This window comes from Nycticebus coucang, chromosome 7 (genome assembly GCF_027406575.1).
Source record: "Nycticebus coucang isolate mNycCou1 chromosome 7, mNycCou1.pri, whole genome shotgun sequence".
Classification (NCBI taxonomy): domain Eukaryota; kingdom Metazoa; phylum Chordata; class Mammalia; order Primates; family Lorisidae; genus Nycticebus; species Nycticebus coucang.
The window spans coordinates 3,710,510-3,737,842 of NC_069786.1; the positions used below are offsets into that span (position 1 = coordinate 3,710,510).

Below are 27,333 nucleotides of genomic sequence, written 5' to 3' on the forward strand. Positions count from 1 at the left end.
ACACAGATTGAATTTTGGGGAAGCTTATTATAGACATTGGGGCATTCTGTGCCCTTAATTACAACACAACCACAAGATTACAGTGGTGTATTTTTCACCAAAATCACTCAGTATAAAAGCACATACTAAAGAGAATTTTTATGAATCTGTGAAAAAAAAATAGGGTGCCATCCAATGAAAATTAGAGGAAAAGTCTTTTCTGCTCCTGACAAAACAGCAGGAAGAATAAGGTACGTGAGGAAGGAAGGGGTCAGGCAGCGGTGACGGGCCGAGGGAGTGCCTGTAACCTCCCTCTGTTCCAGCCGCAGCAGATCTTTCAGACCTGAGGTGGGAGGAGGCCAGGTCTCATCTGAAAGCCGTGCAAACAGGAAGCCCAGCAGTGGCCTCCCCTCTTGGCCACCTCTGCCCATGAGCACAAGGACCTTGTCCCCCAGTGACCCCAGTGACCGCCTTTCCTCTCAGAGGACCTGACACAGCATGGCTCTCAACATTTTTTTTTTTTTTTTTTTTATTGTTGGGGATTCATTGAGGGTACAATAAGCCAGTTACACTGATTACAATTGTTAGGTAAAGTCCCTCTTGCAATCATGTCTTGCCCCCATAAAGTGTGACACACACTAAGGCCCCACCCCCCTCCCTCCATCCCTCTTTCTGCTTCCCCCCCATGACCTTAATTGTCACTAATTGTCCTCATATCAAGATTGAGTACATAGGATTCATGCTTCTCCATTCTTGTGATGCTTTACTAAGAATAATGTCTTCCACTTCCATCCAGGTTAATACGAAGGATGTAAAGTCTCCATTTTTTTTAATGGCTGAATAGTATTCCATGGTATACATATACCACAGCTTGTTAATCCATTCCTGGGTTGGTGGGCATTTAGGCTGTTTCCACATTTTGGCGATTGTAAATTGAAAATCTCAAAACTGCAGATGCTGGCGTGGATGTGGAGAGAAGGGAACACTTTTACACTGCTGGTGGGACTGCAAACTAGTACAACCTTTCTGGAAGGTTGTATGGAGAAACCTCAAAGCACTCAAGCTAGACCTCCCATTTGATCCTGCAATCCCATTACTGGGCATCTACCCAGAAGGAAAGAAATCCTTTTATCATAAGGCTCTCAACATTTTTTGAATGAATACATATCTGAAGTAGTTAGTCGTTGGATAATTAACATCTGAGACAGACCCGAGTTCAGAACACAGTTTTGGTGGACTGTGTGCATGTTTTAGCAGGACAAGGATTTAAGGAAAAGGAGTTTAATGCTGCATATTGTCTTTCCATCCATAGGACAAACTGATTTATTCTGTTTCCTTAATAAGTTTCAACGTTCATTTAAGGTAAAGAATATTCAAGTAGACTATATTGATTTAAACATTCAGTGGGGAATCAAGAACATTATTTGTGTTGTTTATAGTCAAAAAGCACATAGATTAGAACGAAGTAGTGTTTACATTTTAGTGGTGACAATTGTAGATACGAGGCTGGAAGTGCCGAGGAGAAGCATCTACGTTTGCATTGCGAGCATGTCGGCGTATCCACATGCATCACTGAAAGACTTAAATTCCTTCTCCAGCATGGAAATGACATTTTTTTCCAGCTTTTGTAATTACATGTTTGCTGAACTGAGTATCCCTTTGGAACTATGTGTAAAAATGATGTTTAGACCAGCTGAAGAACCACTTGTTAATTTTCCAAATTGTGGACTTAAAAATCGTTCATTGTTTTTGCAATTTTCAGAAATTGAAAAGGGTGGATGTGGGGATCCAGGGGTCCCCGCCTACGGGAAGCGGACAGGTAGCAGTTTTCTCCACGGGGACACGCTCACCTTTGAGTGCCAGGCAGCCTTTGAGCTGGTGGGGGAGAGAGTCATCACCTGTCAGCAGAACAATCAGTGGTCTGGCAACAAGCCCAGCTGTGTTTGTGAGTATGGAACGTCCTGCCTCGGCTGACCCCATCCTGTCCTGCCGCTGCTTTGCAAGGGGAGAAAAAGGGAAGGACACAGCGTGTCTTTTTAGGAAGGGCGGCTTTGGGGGTAGCTCAGCAGTGCTGCTTTCAGCAGAGCATGCAAGGGGACTCTCAAATAGCAGTGTCCCTGCTTTCTTCACTTCATTAACATTACTTGACAATCTTATTACACTTGCTAGATAAAATGTAGTTGAATATTTTTGACTACAAAGGTCATAATGATACCGTGATTTCCCTCAAAAGCACATTGCTGTACTGACGGTGTCAGACATCAGTACAGCAGTGTGGGGTTTTGTGATTTAACAGTGTTGTGTGACACTTGAACACAAGTTGTCCACCAGCGTGGGCAGGGGCGTGAGATCAATCTGGAATTCAGCTGAAGAGCTTCCTGCTTCCTTCTAAGAATAGTGTTATAGAGGTAGGAAGGACTTCATGGCCAATTTTAAAGCAGTATTCTGTATTTTAAAATAAATATAACCATGGCTGGAAAGTAGATATGAAATTATGTGGAATAATAATCAAAACCACACCCTGAAGATAAATTCAACAGTTGCTCCCTCCAGGAAAGAATATATATCTATATCTGTCTTTATGATTTTAAGTACACATCCTTAGAATTAAATTTTCCAAGAGATTTTGATATTACCCAACGGTCTGACTTTTCCCAAGTGATATATATATAACACACGCACACACACACACCTATACATATCTTTATCCTGTAACTAATACAAAATTTAAATAATTTGGAAAATGCACTTAAAGGAAAATACAAAATGTAAATTAAAAAGTTATCATGCAAGAGCAGACTGAATGGTTCCCACAACACAGACATGTACCTTTTCATATTAATATTTACTCTTCTGGAGGCAGAAAGTTGTAACTAGAAATTATAATATTTGCACTCATTTTCAGTCCACTTGAAAGGATCATTTCTGAACCAAGCCTGTGCTTCATTACACGTAGGTTCTGCTTGTGCTCTGTAAGATAATAAAATATTATACTTACAATTTGGGGGAGAGAGTAAACATTATGGTCCAGAATCACTAATTTTAAAATATGTAGATCATCGTAGGTATTTGCAGGTGTGTGTTGCCTTCCCGAGTTCTTGGCAATCAGTCTTGTGTGGAGGTTCTTTGGATCTGTGCGAAATTGTTTGAAAACATTGTGTCTTCCCAGTTTCATGTTTCTTCAACTTCACGGCTGCGTCTGGCATTATCCTGTCACCCAATTACCCAGAGGAATATGGTAACAACATGAACTGTGTGTGGCTGATTATATCTGAGCCGGGGAGCAGAATTCACCTCATCTTTAACGATTTTGACGTGGAGCCTCAATTTGACTTTCTGGCGGTCAAAGATGATGGGATTTCCGACATAACAGTCCTGGGTACCTTTTCCGGCAACGAAGTGCCTTCCCAGCTGGCGAGCAGCGGGCATGTGGTTCGCCTGGAGTTTCAGTCTGATCATTCCACCACCGGCAGGGGGTTCAACATCACCTACACCAGTGAGTGTGCCTGCAGGAGTGCCACACCCACGTTCTCATTCTACTACAGGCCTCAACTGCAAATAGGTTATAATCATCACTGAGATGAGAGTAGCAAAATTATACAGCATTATACTGATAAGCAAAAAGAGTATTCTAGTTAGATTAGTGTCTTGGTCACTGGTATAATAAGGATCTGCATGTCTCACATCTCATCTCTCTGGCTTTCCATCTGTTCGTCCAGCTATCCATCCATCTATTCTTCCATCCCTTGTTCCATCTATCCAACAAGCCATCCATTCCTCTATCCAACAATCCATAATTCCTCTCATCCTTCCATCTATCTAACAATCCTTCCATCCATCCTTTCCTCCTTTCATTCTTCCATCAGTCTATTTATTCTTCCATCCTTCCATCCATCCACCCATCCTCCATCCATCCACCATCCTTCCATCCATCCATCTATCTTTCCATTCATTCATCCATCCTTCCATCCATCCACTCATCCTTCCATTCATTCACCCATCCATCCATCTATCTTTCTATCCATTCATCCATTCTTCCATCCATCCACCACCCTTCCATCTACCCACCATCCTTCCATCCATCCAACATCCTTCCATCCCTCCACCATCCTTCCATCCCTCTGTCTGTCCACCATACTTCCATCCATCCACCATCCTTCCATCCATTCACCCATCCTTCCATTCATTCACCCATCCTTCTTTCCATCTCTACCCATCCTTCCATCCATCCATCTATCTTTCCATCCATTCATCCATCCTTCCATCCATCCATCTATCTTGCCATCCATTTCTCCATCCTTCCATCCATCCACCCATCCTTCTATCCATTCACCAACCCTTCTTTCCATCCATCTACCCACCCTTCCATCCATCCATCTATCTTGCCATCCATTTCTCCATCCTTCCATCCACCCATCCTTCTATCCATTCACCCACCCTTCTTTCCATCCATCCACCCATCCTTCCATCCATCTATCTTTCCATCCATCCACCCATCCTTCCATCCATTCACCCATCCTTCTTTCCATCCATCCACCCATCCTTCCATCCATCCATCTATCTTTCCATCTATTCATCCATCCATCCTTCCGTCTATCCTTCCTTCTATCCATCCTGAATCCATGAATTCTTCCATCCACTCATTCATCCTCCATGTGACAAATACTGTAGTTAAAAGGATTGTGTCATTTCACATGAAGATCAGGATTAGAATGCCAACACTTGTGTATTTCCTATAGAAACATTTACTTAAATGCATTGTGGAAGGAAAAAAATGAGACAGTAGTGTTAACATGAGTATCATTTATTGACTGTTCACTTCTCTTAGGAGCTGTATTTAGAATTTGACAGTAATTATTTCATTTAGTTTCTGGGGTATAGACTCATTCTTCAATTTTTAAAGAAAGATAGCTGAGCTTAGGCCATTAGAGTCATCTGTGTCAGATGACAAGCACAGGATTCTAACCCAGGTTTATACTGGATTATATATATCCACAATCCACCACCCACTGTATCCCCTTTCTTCTTTTCTAAGCACATATGAATGATTCTTATATCTAAAATGCTGTATATGTGATAGTTATAGCTATTTATCCATTTGTTCTTTCTCTTTCTCAGTTTTTCAGTAGATTCTAATATTTATTAATTATTGTTGATTATTATTAATTATTTATTCTAATATTCCATTTATTACTGTATTTATCTACAAAGCATATAACTGAAATTTGAGACAATAATTGCCTTTATAAGTTGTGTTTTATTTTCTTCTTTACAAATATGTATAATTGGTGTTCAAGTATTTATATTTATTTTTTTTCCTTTTCAGCATTTGGCCAAAATGAATGCCATGATCCTGGCATCCCTGTCAATGGACGGCGCTTTGGTGATCGGTTTCTACTGGGGAGCTCTGTGTCCTTCCACTGTGACGATGGCTTTGTCAAGACCCAGGGATCGGAGTCAATCACCTGCATTTTGCAGGATGGGAATGTGGTTTGGAGCTCCACTGTCCCCCGCTGTGAAGGTGCAGCCCCTGTCACCTGGTGGTTCTTCTCCTCTGAAATCACACAACTATCCTCAGACAGTATTAGTATGCTAGGGCTGCCCTAACAAAGGACAACCAATGGTGCTTTAAACAACAGAAATGTACAGTCCCACAGTTCTGGAGGCTGGAAGTTTGAGGCCAAGGTGTCACCAGGGTGGGTCCCTTCTGAGGGCTGCGAGGGAGGAACTGCCCCAGACCCCTCCTCTGGCCGGTGGCATGGGCAGCAACTTTGGCATTCCATGGCTTGTGGGAGAATCACCCTAGTCTCGGCCTTTACTCACACGTCATTCTCCCTGGGTGTGTCTGCCCCCGTCTCAATTTCCCTTTTTATGAGGACACAGTTGTGTTTGTTTAGGAGTCTCTCCATTCAAATAAGACCATATCTTCTAAACTACAGCTGCAGTGACCCTATTCCCATATTTAATTGCAATCTGCTGTTCTGACAATTGGGGCCACACCATATGAATTTGGGTTGGGAGGAAGAGACACAGTCATCCCATAAAAATGTGGATTTAGTTAACTGTTTTGTTTCTCTTACTGTAGATGACATAAATACTTCCCAATTTTCTTCTTGATATTTCTATTCTGGTTACTTATCTGATTAAAAACATGGAAAAAAAGACATAGGGAAAAATATTGAGCCTCTCATTATTAATCATTTTAAAAATGTTTACTTAGATTATATATTCACATTTCCTATCAGAGCAGTACAGGCACAGTGATGTAAGAAGAATTTTTTAACTTACTTCTCATGATATCAAAGAAATACATATTTAAATATAGAACTAAAATACCATTTTTCTCTGTGTGACTGGCAAAGATTTAAACATGTTAATAAGCTATATTATTGAAAAGGTTATAGAAAAATTGGTATTTCATGGTCATGCTATTGAGGATTTCAAATCACAGCATCATGGTGAACACTCATGATAAGAGTCTGAAATGCTTTCGCCTTTGAACCATAAATCACAGTCCTGGATCAATATCAAAGGAAATATTCAAGCAACTATGAAATGGTGTTTGTTCAAGAATACATTTTGTAGGACTATTCGTAATGATGAAGAGTTGGAAACACCTAAATTTCAAACAATAGAAGATTGCTTAGAGGAATCATAATGTATTCTGCACCAGGATCATGTGCATTGTTAACAGATTATAGAAGCACGGAGACCCAAAACCAATGTCATGTGAACAACCAGATGGTACAAACACATGTCTAAGCAGTGTGTCATTTGTGAAAACATACAAATATATACATCACTCATGATGATAAGTTAAACTGAAAAGAAAGCTACATAGCAAAATGTGAATCATGGTTAGTGGTGTTTTTCCCTCTCTTGGTTTATTTTTATTTTCCTAGCTATCTTCAGTCAACATTTATTTATTTTTCATATGTACATAGAAAAGAAATATGTGTCAGTTGTAACCTGTGTTGAGGATCACTGCCCTATCTAGTATAACTTGACATGATAATGCCAAACCCGTGATCTCCAGGTTGTCTAAGCAGAGCCAGAAGGTACATGCAGAGATGTCAAACTACTCAGGGACAAACAGCAGCCTGGAGGGGCACAGCTATGCCACCCACATTGGCCCCCATGCTCCAGGACCCCCTCCCCACCTCCACAGTTACTCACTAGCGCATGAAGGAGATATTTCTAATCAGGTCCTACTCGTTGTTTTGTGTGGTGATGCTCAGAAAGGCGTTCTAGTTTTCATGATTTTATAAATTGTAAAAATGATCTGGCGGACTCTGAGCTCCATGCCTGGGTTGAAAATTGATCAATTGAAGAGCAAGAAAACAATTGTAGATTTTTTCATTGCTATCTATTTTTATCACACATTTTAAATGTATAGTTCTTTGTTTTATGTTTTTTAAAATGTTAATAAATAGGTGGGGTTTTATCCTTTAGGGTGTTAACAGAGGAAAACTTAACAGAAAGGAATAGTTTGTGGGGAATGATTTTGAAAGCTTAACCTGTACTGAGAAATTCAATCACTAAGTTCAGCTGAGTGTCAGTAAAGATGGATACTCTGATGATATGGCTAGATAGATCGCTGATCAATGCCTCTTCTGAATAAATCCAAAAAGAAAAGATAAGAAATCTGACCTTCAGAAGTAAATACATCTAGAAGGAAAAAAAATCAGATGTCAATGAAACAGTGACTAATACAAACTAAAACTGATTTGAGAGGCATATAAAGAATCTCGCGTTCCTCATAGAATGATCATGTTTATTGTTTTCATCACAGATTTTTTAAATCAATTATATAATTAATCATAAAGTGTACTTAGTAAATTAAAATAGGTATAGGCCACATGTTCTGTAAAATTCTAATTAATGTATAAATATAAGTATATAATAAAAATAGAACCACAAGCAAATCTCTATAAATCAGAAAGTTCACTATAACTGCATATTAAAGAGAAACTAAAATCTTAACCTCCACAGTATTTAGAAACCCTGAGAAAGAGAACACTTTCTATCAAAAAATGATACTGTACAGCCTAACTTCCGCTATGAGCAAAATATATATCTTAAAGACCATTAATGTAAAACAAAAAGATCAAAAATATAAGAACCTGGTGGCACCTGTGGCTCAAAGGGATAGGGCTCCGGCCCCATATGCTGGAGGTGGGGGGTTCAAACCCAGCTCTGGTCAAAACCTAAAATATATATATATGAACCTGGGAGACGCCTGTGAGTCAGTGGGTAGGGTGCTGGCCCCATATACCAAGGGTGGCAAGTTCAAACCCAGTCGAAGTGCAACAAAAATTATCCAGGCATTATGGCCGGTGCCTGTGGTCCAACCTACTTAGGAGGCTGAGGCAAGAGAATTGCATAAGGCCAGAAGTTGGAGGTTGCTGTGAGCTGTGACATGACAGCACTCTACTGAGGGCGATAAAGTGAGACTGTCTCTACAGAAAAAAAAAAAAAAAAAATATATATATATATATATGAACCTAAGAATAATACTAAGAATAATTAGAATAAAGAAAAATTTCTAATAATTGAATAAGTAGAAAAAAGAAAAATAAATTAGGACATTATATTAATAAAAATCAAATGTTAGAACCAATTATGAATCTGGTGATGGAAACTAATAAAAAAGTTCCAGATATTTGGGACTATAAAGAGAAATGATCATTATTAATAATAATAATAAAAATAATAATATAATTAACATTACATGAATACTACAAGCCTCACAATAAAACTTTTTTTAATTTATTTATCTTTTCTGGCATAATTTACTAGATTCCAGACATATCTGGAGTATAAATCATGCAGCCTCTGAGCAAAAGTTTTCTCTCTCCCTCTGTTTTGCCTGGGACAGCCTTCAAAACATGTTATTATGGAGGAAAATAACTGCATGTTAACACATCCTCAACTTCATAACAACAAATCATTAAAGTCTGTCGGAAATTGGTGATTTTCTAACAAAATACAAAATATCCAGTGTGGATCAAGTAAAATGAGTACCACAGAAAATATTTGCAAAAAGACTAAAGGTTGAACATTGAAAAGACACAAGAACACTGGAAATACTTCAGCGAGTTATCTGTCTTTCAAATACAGACAATTTTAGTGTTGTGAACAGTAGCACAGATAATGGAAAAGATGCAGGGCCTTCCTACGTAACATTTGATAAATTCAGCTTCAATGTAACCCCAAATCAAATAATCAGATTAGATAAAAAGCTATAGAAAAACCATATTTATATAATCAGAAAGGATTTATTTTAGAAATACAATATCAGAGAATTGACCGCTGTAATTTGAATCATCAAAAAAATCAAAGGAGAATTTGCATACTAAAGAGCTAATTGACGCAGCTGCTTTCTTGTTATCAGCTGTGTGAACGCGGACGTACTCTTTTTTTTTTTAAGTCATTTGTACATAGATCATAAATAAATGATCGATGTGTTGATTATTTGTACAAATTGGAGTGCTTACATCCTACAAATCAACATAGCTTTCACCTCATTTACCCAATTACAGCATTAAGACATTTGTGTTCCACACCTGATAGATCCAACTTGTTCTTGCAATGTGCTCCATAGGTGTGGTCCCCCTACTAACCCTCCGTCAACCCATTCCCGCCCTTTCTCTCTCTCCCCTTCCCTCCTTCATCCTGGTCTAAAGTTGTGTTTCATTTTTCATATGCAAGTGTGAGTGATTATAAATTGGTTTCACAGTAGTACTGAGTACACTGGATATATTTTTTTCCATTCCTAAGATACTTTACTAAGAAGAATGTTTTCCAGCTCCATCCATGTAAACATAAAAAAAGGTAAAGTCTCCATTTTTTAATGCTGCATAGTATTCCATGTTATACATATACCACAATTTATTAATCCATTCATGGGTTGATGGGCACTTGGGCTTCTTCCATGACTCGGCAATTATGAATTGAGCTGCAATGAACAATCTGGTGCAAATATCTTTATTGTCAAATGACTTTTGGTCCTTTGGATGTACACCTAGAAGAGGAATTGCAGGATCAAATAGCAGGTCTACATTTAGATCCCTGAGTGTCTTCTTCAGAGAAGCTTCTCTTCATGTCTCTTGCCCACAATGAAATGGGATCACTTGTTTTTCTCTTAGTAATAAGTTTGAGTTCTCTGTGGATTCTGGTTATTAGACCTTTGTCAGAAATATAACTTGCAAAAATACTCTCCCGTTCTGAGGGCTGTCTATTTGCTTTACTTAATGTGTTCTTGGCAGTGCAGAAGGTTTTTAATTTGATCAGATCCCAGTAATGTATTTTTGATGTTGCGTCAATTGCCCGGGGTGTCTTCCTCATGAAGTATTCTGCAAATGTCCTAATGCTATAATTGGGTAAATGAGGTGAAAGCTATGTTGATTAGTATGATGAAAGTACTCCAATTTGTACAAATAATCAACCCACTGAAAATGGCATAAATGTATTTATGATCTATGTACAAAAGACTTATAAAAAAAAAATAGATCCCTGAGTGTTCTCCAAACCAGATCATCAAACATTCTTGATCTCTACAAGCAGAATGTTTCTTCTCCCCCAGACTCTTCTCAGGGTTTAATGGGATTTTGTGAAGGCTTCTGGCCAATTAGGGGTATGTGGAGGTGCTGTGAACACTTCAGCACCTTTAGCTGCCTGCCAAGATCCTTCTCCATTTGCTGCCACCAACGTGAAGGAATGAGCTGCGTCTCTGAGCCTCAGATTTGTAGCTTGTGTGAGAAATACACCTCCCCTATTAACGGTGCTGAAAGTGTAGAGCTGTTATGACCGTGGTATGACCAAATCTAAGCCAATGACATCAAGCGGTCAAGCTTGGGGGTCATCGTTTAATATTTCAGTGTTAATTTTATTCATCTACAATAGAAAGATTAAAATGTCTATTTCACCCAGATAAAGCAATACAAGTTCTAAAGGATACTGCAAATTATACTGTGATGTGCAAAAGAGAATAAAAGGAAAATAATTAATAGTAAAGTGTGCCAACAGGCATATTTCAAGAAATGCATAAACACAGAATTAAAAAAATTAAAATGAATCTTTTTGGCTTTGTATTTATGTGGGAAATAGGACAGGAAATAATACGTCATGCAGATTTAGAAATCTCTCATGGAGCATAGAATTTTTTAAATTCTGCATTTGCTCTTTGTCCTCTTCATGTGGTGTATAGTCAGTTAAACGTGACGGAAGTAAAATTAATGTATGTAATTCTGATTACCTTACATTTTTAAAAGGGCTTGCTGTATTATCTAAAAACATAAAAATTAAATTCTATATACATTTAATATTTTTACATGTGCATGCATGATTTCCCAGGCTACAAATAAGAATTTAGAGATTTAACTATAAAAATTATAATATTAGTAAACATGGGTTATTTTTAACATTATCATTACATAAAATCAAGTGTTCTTAAAAATTCAAATTTATAAGAATTACTCTGATTTCATATTACATTTTCTAACTATAGAAATAATGAATAGTGGGTGGTGCCTGTGAATAGGGTGCCGGCCCCATATACCAAGGGTGGCGGGTTCAAACCCAGCCCTGGCCAAACTGCAACAAAAAAATAGCCGGGCGTTGTGGTGGGCACCTGTAGTCCCAGCTACTCAGGAGGCTGAGGCAAGAGAATTGCCTAAGCCCAAGAGTTGGAGGTGGCTGTGAGCTGTGATGTCACGGGACTCTACCAAGGGTGATAAAGTGAGACTCTATCTTTAAAAAAAAAAAGAATGAATAGTTACAGAAATAACTTTTATAGTTTATTTGGCCAAAAAAGAACTACATTAAAAATGTGGTCCACATTAACACAATAACACAGAGTTAACGATCACTGATATATTTTTAAGTTTCCATTTATCTTTTGTCTGAATACAGTATTTCTTTAATTAAATTTAGGCTATACTCTGTGGACAATTTTGTATCCTACTTTTCAAATTTTTAATAGTCTACTGTGAATATTTTCTTATACCAACAAAATTTCCAAACATTATGCCAAATATACTTTGGTCATACCACTTTATCATTTTTTTACATTTCTTTTTTCTTTATTATCTATTTATTCTAAATGAAGCTGCTATAACTAAATCTATATATTTCATGAATTCAAGTATTTTTCTTGCATAAAAACCTGGATAAAATGGTATAAACTTTCTTAGCATTGTAGTGCATACAGAATTTTTTTTTTTTTTTTTGTCTTGCAGGCTCTGGCCAGGTTCAAACCCGCTGTCCCTGGTGCACGAGGCTGGCACTCTAACCACTGAGCAATAGGTGCCCAGGCTACATCCAGGGTTTTCAATGAAAGGAATATTTTTCCAAAGTACACATTTTCCCATAGTACATTTGATATCTATAAATTTGCAAAGAGAATTACCAATGGCAAAGAATTTTGAGACTGGATACACAGAAATCTGGATAGAGCATGTGGCCAGGCAGAAACATGTTCTTAATTGATCTTAATGAAATATCTATATGCTATTTAAAATTCCCTGATATGGCACATAAATGACCACATGACACACCCCTTTTCAAATTGCCTCCTTTCTTTGTGGTGGTGGATCACAGTCACACAATGCTTTGAACGAATTGGTGCCATCTAATTCTACGCTTATGGAATTTGGGTGAAAATGCTATTGTGTTTTTCTTTCTTTCTTTTTTTTTTAAGGTAGATCATTTTATTTATTTATTTATTTTTGAGACAGTGTCTCACTCTGTCATCCTGGGAGTGCTGTGGTGTCACAGCTCATAGCAATCTCAAACTCTTCAGCTTAAGCGATTCTCTTGCCTCAGCCTCCCATGTAGCTGGGACCGCAGGTGCCCGCCACAACACCTGGCTATTTTTTGGTTGTAGTTGCCATTGTTGTTTGGCAGGCCTGGGCTGTGTTCAAACCCACCAGCTCCGGTGTATGTGGCTGGGGCCCTAGCCACTGAGCTACAGGTGCCAAGCCGCTATTGTGTTTTTCTAACACCGATAATTTAATATGTTGTCCATGGCTAATTATTTTAACAAAATACACAAGACTCGACATAAATAAACACATACACAGACCCACAGGCACACACCTCCAGAGTATTTCAATGTTTAGATGTGAGTTGCTTTAAATTTGTTGATCGATATGTATTTGTTGAATTCCAAATGCGTGTGAAATATGGATAATATCGGTCTGTACCTCACAGGTTGCTGTGACAATTACTTGAGATCGTTAATCTAGCATGGAGAACTCACTTGCACTCCATCCTTTCACCCCACCATGAGTACAGGAGAAGAACTTAGCTTCCAATTAATAATAAATCACCAGAAATGGGATATACAGACCCTGGTTTTAATAAACTTATAGTTTACTTGGTAATTAGTTTTGCTTTAGTACTTGAAAATATCAGACCCCTGAATACAGATCCTTGCTTTTATCAAGGTACTGTTTTAGTATTTAATTCTACATTTAATTCCACTTAATAAATACCGTGTTTCTTCTTTCAGCTCCCTGTGGTGGACACCTGACAGCTTCCAGTGGTGTCATTTTGCCTCCTGGATGGCCGGGATATTATAAAGATTCTTTAAATTGTGAATGGATAATTGAAGCAAAACCAGGCCATTCTATTAAAATAACTTTTGATAGGTAAGAAGAAAAAAGATGTTCTTTATTTGGACCTAATAACTTATGCCTGTTCCATGTTTTTAGAAAATTTAGCTTAAAACTTAAAAAGATGACCACTCTCTGTCTGTCCCTCTAAAGGAACTCACTTAACGAGAAATAGGTATCAAAACTTGATACATACAGTTAAACCGCAGGTGTGCAGACCACGGTGGAAGGGGCTGGTCCTGGTGGGCCACTGTCCGGGTCTGACCCTGGGGTCTGGCTCCGCAATTTGGACTGCAATAGAACCAATTCTGCTTAGGTGTATGACTGTACAAGGAATCGGCTCCCAGTCCCTGTGGCCCTTGGGGATCTTCTTTAGCATCAGGAAAACCACCCCTCCCACAACCCCCACTGTGGGATGGCTCTTGGAGGCCTCAGAGAAGAACAGTTAATAATTTATTAATTACCTATGGGTGATATCATCACTGGAGTGTGATTTGGCTTAGCGATTTGATAACCTATTTGATGACTTTTAAAAATATGTCTGCTGTTGAATTCTGCATGATAAAATGCCTTCCCATTTGTTGCAAAATTGAAATCAAACTTCTGTTTAAAAAGTAAAAACGTATTGCCATGAACCCTGTGCTTATAATGTTAGGGAAACATCTTTGTTTAATACTTGACTGTTAATCTCTGAGTCACACTGGGCTTTCTGTAACAATGACCTTGGCTAGAGTGAATCCTGTATTTCGATACCTAGGGTATTATATTGTCCCAGGAGAGATGGACACGATGTTCATTTTATTTTCCAGTAATTTTACTACAATCAATTATAATGTCAATGCAAGAAAGATTTCTACCAGGAGTTGTGTTATCTTTTAGTGATTATTTTTATTTAAAATTATTTTTCATATGATCACTTAGCTATGCTCAGAAGATGAGAACAAATTTGGCTTCCAGACCCACTGTATGGAAGAGTCAATTACTGTATAGAATCTTAATCACTTGAAAAAAATAATAAAATTTACAAATATTTAGTAAATTAGAAATAGTTTCCTATTAATTTTTATGCTTTTTGGCACTAGGAGAAGGGGCTGAATGAAGCACACCTAGATTCCCAGCGTGTATCAAATTTATGTCATTTTGTAAAAATAGTGGTTTTTCATTCTCATTTGGCATAATATATTAGCATTTCATTTTCAGTTGCCTGAAATGAAGTTTAATTGATTATTTAATTTTTCCCAGTCTTATCTTTTCAATACTTTTTTTTTCAGTGTCATGTTTTGCTAAATTCTTTGTGGGAGTACCTCCTATCTCTGATATTTTCATACAGGTCTGATCCTTATCCTAGATCAGGGGTGTCCAACCTATGACCTACAGGCTGCATGCAGATTATTTGAGGAATGTAAAAAGTATGCATGAATCTTTTCTTTGCTCATCAGCTTTCTGGTCTTTGTTTATTTAACGTCTGGCCCAAGACAACCCTTATTTTTCTTGGGCCAATGTGGGGCAGAAAAGAGAAAGGTTGGACGTCCTGCCCTAGATAAACGCCCCTCCCTTAGAGCGTGCTCCATGCTAGTTTGTGCGTCCATCCTGGGCTGACACCCTCATAAAGGAATCATTTGTGCGAGAGTCTCAAGCCCCACACTGTGGTACCGTCCTGCAGCCTGCGCTGGGTTGCATAGCAATGAGGAGCCTGCAGATGTTTCTGTTTCCTGGAACTCCTCCAGCTGTGAGATGTGCTCTCTCTAGGCCCCTGCTGTCTCTAAAGAAAGAGGACATGAATACTTTGGGTGAACAGACCAGATGAAACTACTTTTCTGTTTAGCTTTAGCTAGATTTCTTGAATTTGTACTCAGAAGAACTGAGAAACCACAGAGGCCAGAGAAAGTTTTAGAAAAGGGACAGACAAAGCTGGGGCGCTCTGATCACAGTCTCACCAGCCTCTGGCCTCATTTGGGGCCAGCCATGTGATGTGCAAATTGTCTGAATTCCTCTTTGTGGGAGAAGAGGTTTCAGGGTTGCAAGAGCATCTCATTACTGTGCCTTTACACTGGGAGGAATGCACGTGACTTTGAACAGAGCAGAGCCCTTTTCTTTCAACACCCTTACCCTTTTCTGTTGCCACGTGCCATGAAATTGAGATGGGTTCCTCTCCCCAGAGCTGCCTTCCTCTTTATCAGCAATATCCAGGGCAGAGCATGGGGGGTAATGGCAGAGGCTCAGAGCTACTGAGTGAGTCAGAGGCTTATGAGGCTAAAACTGCTCCCTGAGAGCAAAGTCAGATGCTGGAAACCAGGTTAGCTCTTTGAGGACAAGATGGGGCCCATTTAGGAAATTATCTCAGTGCCTGGAATGGAACCTTCATTGCATCATAGGGTACCCAAGTGGCTGAAACTTTATATAAATATAATCTCAGGCCAGATTTTCTGGAAGTTGAGCACTCTTGGAAACTGTCCTAACTTTTTCAAGTTGTTAAAGAATCATTTGGTTGCTGAGGTAGCAATATACTCAGGGTTATTCTAGTGCCCTGAAATAGTTAATGCAATTTTAAAGGGCATGGAAGTTTTTGTTTTTGTTTTTTCCGTGAAAGGTATTTAAAGCATAGTCCCATATTTTGAATTACATTCCTTGTTTGACAGATAATGTCGCTACAGGACACTTCCTTTAAGATGCCCATAATCGTGTTAAATAAAGAATGATGGGAAAGAGTTTGAAAATATATTCTAATGGATTATTCACTAATTGATGATTATTTATTTTTAAAAGCCCACTAATATAGTTTACAGGATCTTGGTTTTAGGCTGATTAATTTTCCCCTCTGGTATCTGTGTTATTACAAGGCAGGATAGGAGATATAAGATGAAGGGGTTTAGGACATGCTGATTCTTCCAGAGAAAAAAATAAATAAATAAGTAAAATATGCTAGTCTTACATATGATATGGACTCCCAATTTAAAAAGATATATGAAGGCTATGTTAACCAGTTCGATGCAAATATTTCAAACTGTATATAAAACCAGCACATTGTACATCATGATTGCGTTATTGTACACAGCCATGATTTAATTAAAAAAAAAAAAAGAAAAAACCGTATATGTGTAACTTTAAATATCTTAGTTACATTGATCTAAGTGGGTTTCCAGCTAACGTGTGACGATATCTTGAGCAGGCCTGTGAGCTAACGTGGCTCTGAAGAGGTTTTCTGATTTCACACACCTATTTGCAGATTTCAGACTGAAGTCAACTATGACACTCTGGAGGTCAGAGATGGGCCGGCCAGCTCGTCCCCGCTGATTGGGGAGTACCATGGCACGCAGGCCCCCCAGTTCCTCATCAGCACTGGGAACTTCATGGACCTGCTGTTCACCACGGACAACAGCCGCTCCAACGTTGGTTTCCTCATCCATTACGAGAGTAAGCTTGCTTCTTCAGCCCCCACCCCCGCCACTCGGCGTGCACAGCTGAATTTAAATAGATACCTTATTTTTTTAATTCAAAATATTAAAGGGGTACAAATGTCTTTGGTTACACAGATCACTGCCGTAATGCTTAAGTCAGGGCTAGGAGGGTGCCCGTCTCCCGGAGAGTGTTCATTGTACTGGGTAGGTGGTGGCCCCTGTCCTCCAACCCCCTCCCCCTGGGGCTTCCCACTGAGTTTTACTTCCCTCTGTGCACAGTATTGCCACTTTTTATTTAAAAAGTCACCCCCTCTTTTGTCTTTCATATGTGACGCACTAAGGAGAGCTATCATCATAAGTTACATCATTCAGACTTTGGTAAAATAAATGTCACAACCAGAAGCAATATTTCAAAGATTGCTTTTGGAGGCTAAACATTCTGTGCACTGCACATATTATAAGATTTTGTATTCCTAGTACAAATGATTATTATAATGGTCTGAGCCTCACTGAGAAAATACGATACAGCAACAGGTCTTTTGTGTTTGTTTCTTTGCCTATGTAACTATTGCAGTAGTATCCTCTTCCCCTGTTCTCGTCTTTTCCTTACCTTTAAAAATACGTATTATTTTAGAATGAAGGAAAAATTTTGATGTGAGAGACAGAGAAAAGAAAGTCAGTGCAGGTGTGATCACACCTGTGGTGCATCTTACAGGGGTATTTGCGAAACTTGGTAAATGTAGAATGTAAATGTTTTGGCACAGTAACTGAGATAACGCCGGAAAGGCTATGTTAACCACTGTGATAAAAATGTGTCAAATGGTTTATGAAGCGAGTGTGTGATGCCCCATGATCATATCAATGTATACAGTTATGATTTAATAAAAAAAATAAATAAAAAAAAAACAAGAAAGTCAGCGCAATCATAATCCCTTAGATAACTGTAGATAGCACTTTTTTTTTTACATTTCTTAGCATAGAATAAATGTAACCATCTTGAACGTGGCCGATTTACATTAAATTGGAAAATGATATAGATTTATGGAATGCAGTTTAGAAACCCAAGTCTAGCACACTTTTGAGTTGTGTTACATGTGTATGGTCTGTGCTGTGGTGTGTGCAAGCATATTTGGGAAAGTTAAAGTTTAGGTAGCAAAGTCTAACTCAAACATGACATATAAGCTATAAAGCAGGCAGAACATGGACTTTATCCAGTACAGTTCATTGATTTCCAAGAAGAAAAGTAAATTTCTGAGTTATCAGTGGATTACTCAAGGGCGCACTATTTAGATGTCATCTGGTAAATCCTGTAACAATATTAATCTAATTTGAAAATGAATGTGCATTGGTTTTTACATTAATGGATTTTGGGGTTCACTTGCATAGTTTTCTGAGTATGACCATGGCCGGAATATTTCATGGCTTAAGGCATGGATGCTTTTTCTTTTCATGAAACCAGCAAGGGCCCCCTGTGAAGCCTTTTCTCTGTGCCTCTAGGTGTGACTCTGGAATCTGACTCCTGCCTTGACCCAGGTATCCCCGTGAACGGCCATCGCCACGGCAGCAATTTTGGTATCAGGTCCACAGTGACGTTCAGCTGTGAGCCAGGGTATACCCTGAGTGACAACGAGCCCCTGCTCTGTGAGCGAAACCATCAGTGGAACCACGCCCTGCCCAGCTGTGACGGTAGGTGGAGCTTGCTCTGACAGAACCCCATGAGGACACAGAGACCCAGAGGAAACACCTGGAGTGTGCAAGGCTCCTGTGTGTCAGGGGTGAGACAGAATGAATGAAGTGTCGGTTCTCTTTGAAAAGCATTAAAAATATCATTGCTGTTGACACTGGAAGTTTACCTACCAAATTTTCCTTACTGGGCAGAAAAACCTGCTTAGAAATAAAGAATTAAATATACTTCACTCTTTCCCCAAACAATGAAACTGACAGAGCTTTGTTTTACATATAGCTTATAATCAGGGCATTTATTGAACAAGCATGTGAGACAACTTAGCAGCCACACGCAGCCTTGGTTGTCAGACCCAGTTTCCTCTGACCCAAGTCAGATCTTTCATTTGGTCTAACACTTGCCTTCGTTCTCTCTGACCTCTAGGAGAGCTGTCTCGTAGGGGCGTCTATCCTGAGACCATGAGCTCTCAGGAGAGTAGCAGTGGCTTTTTGTGATAACAGCCTCTCCTCTTGCCTTGCACTGATCTGCTCTTGGAAATTGCCCGAACAGACAGCCTCCTTGGTTATTGTGTGATACTCCATTGCTCAACTTTATACTCCGCAGGATATAGGCAGCTGTGTTAAAATGTAGCTGTCACAAATATGCTACTTGTGATCATCTGCAAAAAACATGAGGCCTTTTGTCTTTGTAGACGAATATGAGCCCACTGTAGCATTTTTTTTTCCTATGGAAAAACAAAATGAAGAAATAAATATTGTCTGCATTTTCGGTACTTTTTATAGACAACAGGCATTTCTTTTCGAACACAATATATGCACTCATTAAGTACCTTGGCTGCTTTAAAATTATGTTTTTAAAATACCTAAGGTTATGGACAATTTTACTTAGCCATAGACCACTCAAAATCTTCGACCTTGGTCACCAAAGTACTAACCCAAACAAAAATTGGTACTTTGGGAGAGCAACGTCAAAATGCAGAGGAACCTCACAAGTGGGCGAAGGCTCTCTCAGAATGTATGAGAAGTACACAAAACCAGCAGAGAGGACGCTGGGTTCTAGCAGTACCAGCAGGAAAGGAGGTCTTTGTCTGTAGGGTACAGGTGCAGGGGCGATGCACCATGTGCCACAGCTGTGCTAGGCAGCCCCACAGGGGGGTGCTTACTGTTACTTGTCCCTCTCCTCTCCTCCCCCTCCCCTCCCCTCCCCTCCCCTCCCGTCCCTTCCCTCCCCTTCTCTCCTCCCCCTCCCCTCCCCTCCCCTCCCTTCCATTGCCTTCCCTTCCCTCCTCTCCTCTCCTCTCCTCCCCCTCCCCTCCCCTCCCTTCCGTTCCCTTCCCTTCCCTCCTCTCCTCTCCTCTCCTCCCCCTCCCCTTCCCTCCCCTCCTCTCCCCTCCCCTCCCCTCCCTTCCTTCCCTCCTCCCCTCTCCCCTCTACTCCCCTCCCCTCCTCTCTCCTCCCCTCTCTCCTCTATTCCCCTCCCCTCCCCTCCCTTCCCTTCGTTTCCCTCCTCTCCCCTCTCCTCCCTTCCCTTCCCTCCTCTCCTCTCCCTTCCCCTCCCCTCCTCTCCCCTCCCCTCCCCTCCCTTCCGTTCCCTTCCCTTCCCTCCTCTCCTCTCCTCTCCTCTCCCTCACCTTCCCTCCCCTCCTCTCCCCTCCTCTCCCCTCCCCTCCCCTCCCTTCCCTTCCCTCCCCTCCTCTCCCCTCCTCTCCCCTCCTCTCCTCCCCTCCCCTCCCTTCCCTTCCCTCGTCTCCTCTCCCCTCTACTCCCCTCCCCTCCTCTCTCCTCCCCTCTCTCCTCTATTCCCCTCCCCTCCCCTCCCTTCCCTTCGTTTCCCTCCTCTCCTCTCCCTTCCCCTCCCCTCCTCTCCCCTCCCCTCCCCTCCCCTCCCTTCCATTCCCTTCCCTTCCCTTTCCTCCTCTCCTCTCCTCTCCTCCCCCTCCCGTTCCCTCCCCTCCTCTCCTCTCCTCTCCCCTCCCCTCCCCTCCCTTCCCTTCCCTCCTCTCCTCTCCCTTCCCCTCCCCTCCCCTCATCTTGTCTTTTCTTTTGAGACAGGGTGTCATTCAGTCACCCTGGCTGCAGTGAAGTGGTGTCATTAGTCATAGCTCACTGCAGCCTCAAATTCCTGGGCTCGAGCAATCCTCCTGCCTCACCCTCCCAACGTGCTGGGATTACAGGTGGGAGCAATTGTGCTTCCCTACATTTCTTAATAAAGGTCTTACATATGAGCTTCTTTTTAGTCAGAAGATGAGCCGAGTCATCTTTCCTCTCCTGCTGTTATAATCCTAATTCATCAACTCCATTTACCTAGGGGGGAAAATGCTATAAGGACTAACGTGACTTTTACGTTGTGTTGAAATCATTTGCTGTCTCCCAATCTCAAATGAGCTAACTGTTCCTGTTGCAGCAGGACAGAATGTAGGAAGTTGGAGGATTGACAAATTGTGCCTTACCAATTTATTCCTCGTATATTTCATGGTGATCATAGAAAGTGGAGGAAGTTTTCTGGTGCTTTTTTTTTTTCTCTTTTATGAATCTGCCACATGGACTATAGGTATAGAGTTCTACAAAAGTATATATGTACATATTTTAATGTATCATTTCAATCCATCTAAAAAAACCTTTTGGCATGGAGTGATCTAGAGTCTATATCTATCTTTCTCCAATATGAGTATTCAAATGACCCAGCACAGGTATTGATAAATCATATTTCCTATGCCCACTTTGTCATAGGATAAAGGTTATACCTGTATGACTTGTGTGTTTTTGTCCTTTTATTTTGTCTTTTGAGAAATTTTAGTTGTTACATCTTGGAAAGCCTTTTAAAGAAATCTATAAACAACAAGTAGAAAACATTGATTGATTTTACTGTGCAAATTAAAAATCCCTCTATTAAAAAATGTGAGCAGTTGAAACAAAGGGCAGAGACCACAGAACATGATTCCACCCTCCACATAATAAGCACCCTAGATAATCACATCGTCCACTGGAGGAGGGAAGAAAACAGCAGCACGTGGGAGCCCAGGGCTCTGAGAAGAAAACACACACAGGCAACTCTCAGAAGGTGCACACAGGCCAAAAAGGGTTTAAACGTATTCCCACCCTGCCTCGGAATCTGGAAAAGGTGAATAAACCACCACACTGCCCCCTCCTGGAGTGTGCAAAACAAAAGGATCCTGTGTCACTGAGGGATCAGGGGCTGCACATTCACGAGAGGCTGTGGGTAGGAAGTAAAGTGATGCATCCTTTTGGAAGGAAAACAAGAAAATGACAGAACAGGGCTGGCTGTGTCCGTGCTGTGCCGTGTGTAGACACGGAACCACATATGTACACGGAGGGCAACAGAAAATGACTGTCTGAAACGGTAGCTATCATGTTTTCCTCTTGAGAGACATAGGCTGGATGGGAGGTGGTGGTGAGATTTCCAATAGTTAGCTCTACTTGTGTACCTTAATATTATTTGGATTTTTATTACCATATTTCATTCTCATAATTAAAAAATCCAACCAGAAAGCATAAATAAATGAAATGTATATGCATAACTCTTAGATAGTATCAGAAAGATGACAACCACCAGACTAATTATAATTTTATAAACCTTGAAAATGTCCTATACTGTGAATATTTGTCTCATTTTTAAGGTTCTATATTAAAAATACTTATAACCAAATATTAACCCATAAATACTTAATTTTTCCTTGTGCCTTACTGAACTCAAATCAATTTGATATTTTATTAAATGACTCATTTTAAATTTGTGGTAAAATCATTTCATGATACGAATAATTTTGTTTGAATATTTATTTTTATTTTTTTATTTTTTTACCTCTACGTGTGTTTATTGGGTTTCCACTTTTTGCCTTCACAAAATTAAAAGGCTTAAAATTTAATAACAATAACAATGTCTAAGATACGGACTAGAAACTAAAACCTTGTAAAGAACAAATGAAGATAAATACATTCAGAAAAGAAATCAGACGATTGCTGCATCGAAATATTAAGCAATAATAACAATAATAATGCAAAGAAAGTAACGTCCACATTGCAAATAAGAGTGTGTCTATTATAGAATAGACATATTCTATGACTATTTATGTAACATGCAGGCAAGCATGACTTTTTGGATGTTGCACATTTTTTTTCATCCTGGACTATAGATAACAATGGAATTTAGAAATGAAACACAAATACACTGCCCTCTTATTAATTTTCGTCTGAGTTAGGTCCCTTTTCCAAGCATGAACACACACAGCTTCTCAAGTTGTTTTATTGGCACCGTGTTCAGTCATAGCTGGAAAGATTAAAACGTTAAACTCCCCTGATCATTGATGAATGAAACCACCTTGTTCATCGTAGGAGTCATCAAATTATCCAGGCTTTTGATTTGGTAATGAAAACTGACGTGTTCAGGTGAGAGACTTTCGTTGCCTCATTTATGAGCTGTCATTTTGATTTTGAGACAGATTTTTTTCCCAGAAGAAAAGAACGTACTCCTCTTCCACTGCACTAAAATACTACCCATCAATTCATAATTGAGCCTTGGTAACTTACTTTATAACCAAAACTACTTCAGTATCTAACTGGGACTATGATCCACGCTATCCAGCAATCAACTTAACAAACAGGACGTCTCTCCTCCCTGTCTCGCTCTCTTCCTCCCCCCAACTGAACACATAACCATTCCCCTTCTGTGTTTCTGCTTGTGACATGACCTTAGACATCACCCCCGGCCAGGCTGCATCCACCTGACCAGGAGTCTTCCGGAATTGCCGCAGGACACCACCGTCACTGACTTCTCTGGTTTCATTTCTCCTAATATTTAGTTTGATAGAGTTTAACTTTAAATGTATAATCTTGAGGGGGTGTGTGGTGTATGATGACATACAATATATATTTTAAATTTATTCAATTATCCATGAACACTTTCCATTTTCAAACTGGGAACTGGCCTTTTCCTTCTAAAGTTGAAAGACTCTTTACAAATTAAATCCACTATATGTGTTGTGAATAACTTTCCCTTTCATAGGTGACCTTTACACTTTTTTCTTTGGATAAACAAACATTTTATGTTTGTATATAGGTAAATGGGTGGATTCTTCTTTTCTAAGATTTTGATCTTGACATATATTTCCTGTACTACTTTAAAAACTATATTGAAATTTTTAACCCATCTGGAAATTTTTGGTACAGCATTTAAAAAAAAAAATCTCTAATTGATTGGGATATTGGTCCAGAATAGTTTATTGAATAATACAACTCTTCACATTGATTTTAGGTGTCTACAATATTTCAGCTAAATAATTAGCTAGAAGGTCCTAGAGTTTCTCAATACATCTACATTTGTCTAATTTAATCATTACAACTTTGCTATAATGTATAATTTTCCACCTTTTGCTGGTGATTAAATGATGTGTTCAATTCTGGACCTACTAAAAATTATATCTAATACCTGCCTGATTTCAAAGTCCCTTTTGTTATGGTTCTTCTCAAAAAAAAAAAAAAGTGTTTGATTTTTGTAAGAAAAAAATAAAATAAAATTTATCACTAACATGTATTGGATTTAATAGGTATATTGTACACACCTGATATAGTCCCCTTTGTGTGAGTTCAAACTCCTGGGGAGTAGGAACTGACCAGGAATTTATCACGAATACAACATTTGACCTGGGGTTCCAATGAGGAGAGGCATTTTTCCAAAGTGGTGAACATGTGAAGAAGCTTTTTAGGTAGAGGAAATCAGTAAAATAACCAGGAGTTGATCAACGTGGTATATTCTGCAAAGTTGTCGAGGTTCACTGAAGTACAAAAACCAAAATGGAATGATTCCAGAGGAACGGGGTAGGCATAGACGCAAAGGGCCTGAACACCTTGCAGGGAACTGAGATGCTTTCCAGATGTAAGGTTTATGTTCGGTGTTTTCCCTAAAAAATCCACGTACATAAAATGTGCATTTTGTTTTCCTATTGTCTGCCAATTTAAATTTATGTGAATTTGAAATTTAAACCTTTTGAGGGTATTGGTAGCATGAAGATTTGTTTTGCCACACTGAAATACATTTCAGAGAATAATGAATTTATGGCAAAAGAAATCTGCGAACTGGGAGCGTTTAGTGTTTGATTTGTGGGTCTTAGTCTATGAGGTTGACGGCTCTCACGCATAACTGTAATCATGGTTCTCACTGCCCTTTCAACTTAGGCAAACAATCTCTTAAACCTCAAGTTTTTACTGTAACAAAGGATATACAAATAGGATATTTAAACCCTTAAAAATGCATAGTTCTCAGTAAAGGAACAGGGAATGAGGATTAATTAGAATGGTTTTTATCACTATGGGAATGACAAACTCTACCAGTATCTCCCCCATTTCCATGACACTGGTTCAGTTTGTTTTTAATGTTAACCTTTAGCATGCTCTGATTTTGCAGAAATATGGTAAACATTGGGATAAATCATTTTCCTTTAATTTGGTGAAAGACAAAGGCAGGAAAACTTTGAAATACTTTTTTTATTAAATAAATATTTTTGCGAACTCCTTATGCTCCTGAAGCATTGATTGGAAAAAGGCCGTATTTGTAGCAACACTGTTAAAAAGTTTGCAAGATATCAGCATAGGAAAGACATTTTTAAATCATACAATGAAGTAAGACCTTCAGGTGTTGTAAATCGATTTGCTGAGGCTAAATGAGGAACAGGGCAGTTCTCATACCTTGAATACCAGTTCTTGGGCCTCCTTTGTCTGAGTCTTTTCTGTTTTCCGGGCATCTTAGTCGTTCATCCTACAGAATTCCAATATACTTTATCAGCGTCTTTGATGTTGGGTAGGTTATATAAATACAAAGTAAAACTCAAGAAATTATCCCATTAAGGATAGCAAAGGTAAAATTTTACTGTATCTTTTACAACTACCCAGGAAATACTCTACCGTGCATAAAGAAATAGATTAATGTAATTCAAATTATATGCAGCTGTATTTGTAGCTCTGCTTGGGAATAGAGGCCTGTCTATATATGGATACAGTTACAGACTTGGGCGAGCACTGAAACGTAAGCCAGGCGTTTTATTTCATTCCCTCCTCTCTCCAATTTTAGATGAGACTAAAAATTCAGTTTTCTGCATATCACATTTCCTTTTCCTGAAAAAAACATAGGATTTATGAAGTTATTTTTATACAAAATCTTCGTAGTGTATGAATTAGACTGTGTTGTGTTTGCAGTCACATGAAATAAGCATCAGAACTGCTTGGTCAGTAACTGTGTTTGTGACTTGGCTCCTGAAGGGCAGTGTGGCAGGGCTGGGTTGGTGATTTCTGGGGGCCGAGGCGTGGGCAGAACACCCCCGGCCAGGACCCCCCCAATGTGGGATGCAATAATTTTTTCTTCATGGCATTAGGACAGAGGATGAAAAAAAAATTGATCGTTTTTAAATGTAGCTGGACACAAATCGACTTTTATCAGCGTACATGAAATATGTACAATTTGGAGTCAAAACTCCTGACTTTAGACGTGTGATAACTCAATTTTGCATAAAATGGTTTAATTTCATAAATATTTTAAACTTTTCACAAAATTTGATAAGTAAATGCGCTAATTTACAGTAATTCAATAGTAAACAAATGAACACTTTTCAGTACGTGGCTTTGATCAATATTATATGTTCAGGACTCTGCCTCTGCTGAGATCAAATTCCTGTGAACACCTGTCAGTAGCTAATATTTTGTGGGCTTACCATTGATGAGACACTGTAACTTGTGTTCTACAATGGCAATCAATGCACACGCCTGCCCACGAGATGGGCATTCTCGCTATTTCAATTTTACAGATGTCCTGGATAGAAGGCAAATGACTTACCAAAGATCTCAGAGCCAGCAAACAGGAGGACTGCAGTTTGAACTCATGTCTTGAGTCTGCAGATTTCCACTCCAGTATTATGCTGACATTCTAATGATTATATATAATTTATTTTCCTGCCTTTAAAAATGAGTCTGTGTGTTAGTTTTGAACATGGTATGCTTTGTTGTAGGGGATCTAAACTCACTGAGGTGCAGCTCGCAGGAGGGCCAGCCTGCTCTGTCTGGGCACTCGGCCGGCTGCCTCCTGAGTCACTGGCTGAGCCTTCTCCTCTTAGGCGTTCAGGGTCCTGCACTGGTTATGATACCTGAACAGGAGCCGGCATGTTACAATTTCAAGTGAAGGTTTTCTTGATTTTTCATGGATATGACATTTGATCTTGTCATTTTAGAAGCATTTTGTTCTAGCAATCATTGTGACCTCGAAGTCATTAGGAAGCTCATAAATAATGATGAATCTCTCTTTATTATTTTAAGCCCTATGTGGAGGCTACATTCATGGGAAAAGTGGAACAGTCCTTTCTCCTGGGTTTCCAGATTTTTATCCAAATTCTCTAAACTGTACCTGGACCATCGAAGTGTCTCATGGAAAAGGTAAGAACATAGATCTCAAACACACAGAGTAGGAAAGGAGGCTAACACATGGGAAGAAAGGAAAATATATTACTGTGAGAACAATTAAGATAACTAATTTTCTTGTATATATTTCAGATTATTGATTTTTATTTTTAAAAAGATTTTGGAAGAATTTTTTTTTATTTTTGGGACTTATAAACCAATGTATATTTCTTGTTTTGCTCTTTATCAGATCATGT

The 27,333-nt window shown here is 39.3% G+C and overlaps 1 protein-coding gene across 2 annotated transcripts in view; it reads left to right on the forward strand.

Annotated features, from left to right (window-relative positions):
• CSMD1 (CUB and Sushi multiple domains 1) overlaps positions 1-27,333 on the forward strand; it is a 1,787,407-nt gene that overhangs the window by 1,424,733 nt on the left and 335,341 nt on the right. For both annotated transcript variants that reach the window (XM_053598050.1, XM_053598051.1), the window contains exons 13-19: positions 1,742-1,924; positions 3,149-3,475; positions 5,306-5,500; positions 13,493-13,631; positions 16,822-17,009; positions 18,491-18,679; positions 26,996-27,112. In XM_053598050.1, the coding sequence (XP_053454025.1) occupies positions 1,742-1,924; positions 3,149-3,475; positions 5,306-5,500; positions 13,493-13,631; positions 16,822-17,009; positions 18,491-18,679; positions 26,996-27,112 (1,338 nt within the window). The remainder of the gene's footprint in view (positions 1-1,741; positions 1,925-3,148; positions 3,476-5,305; positions 5,501-13,492; positions 13,632-16,821; positions 17,010-18,490; positions 18,680-26,995; positions 27,113-27,333) is intronic.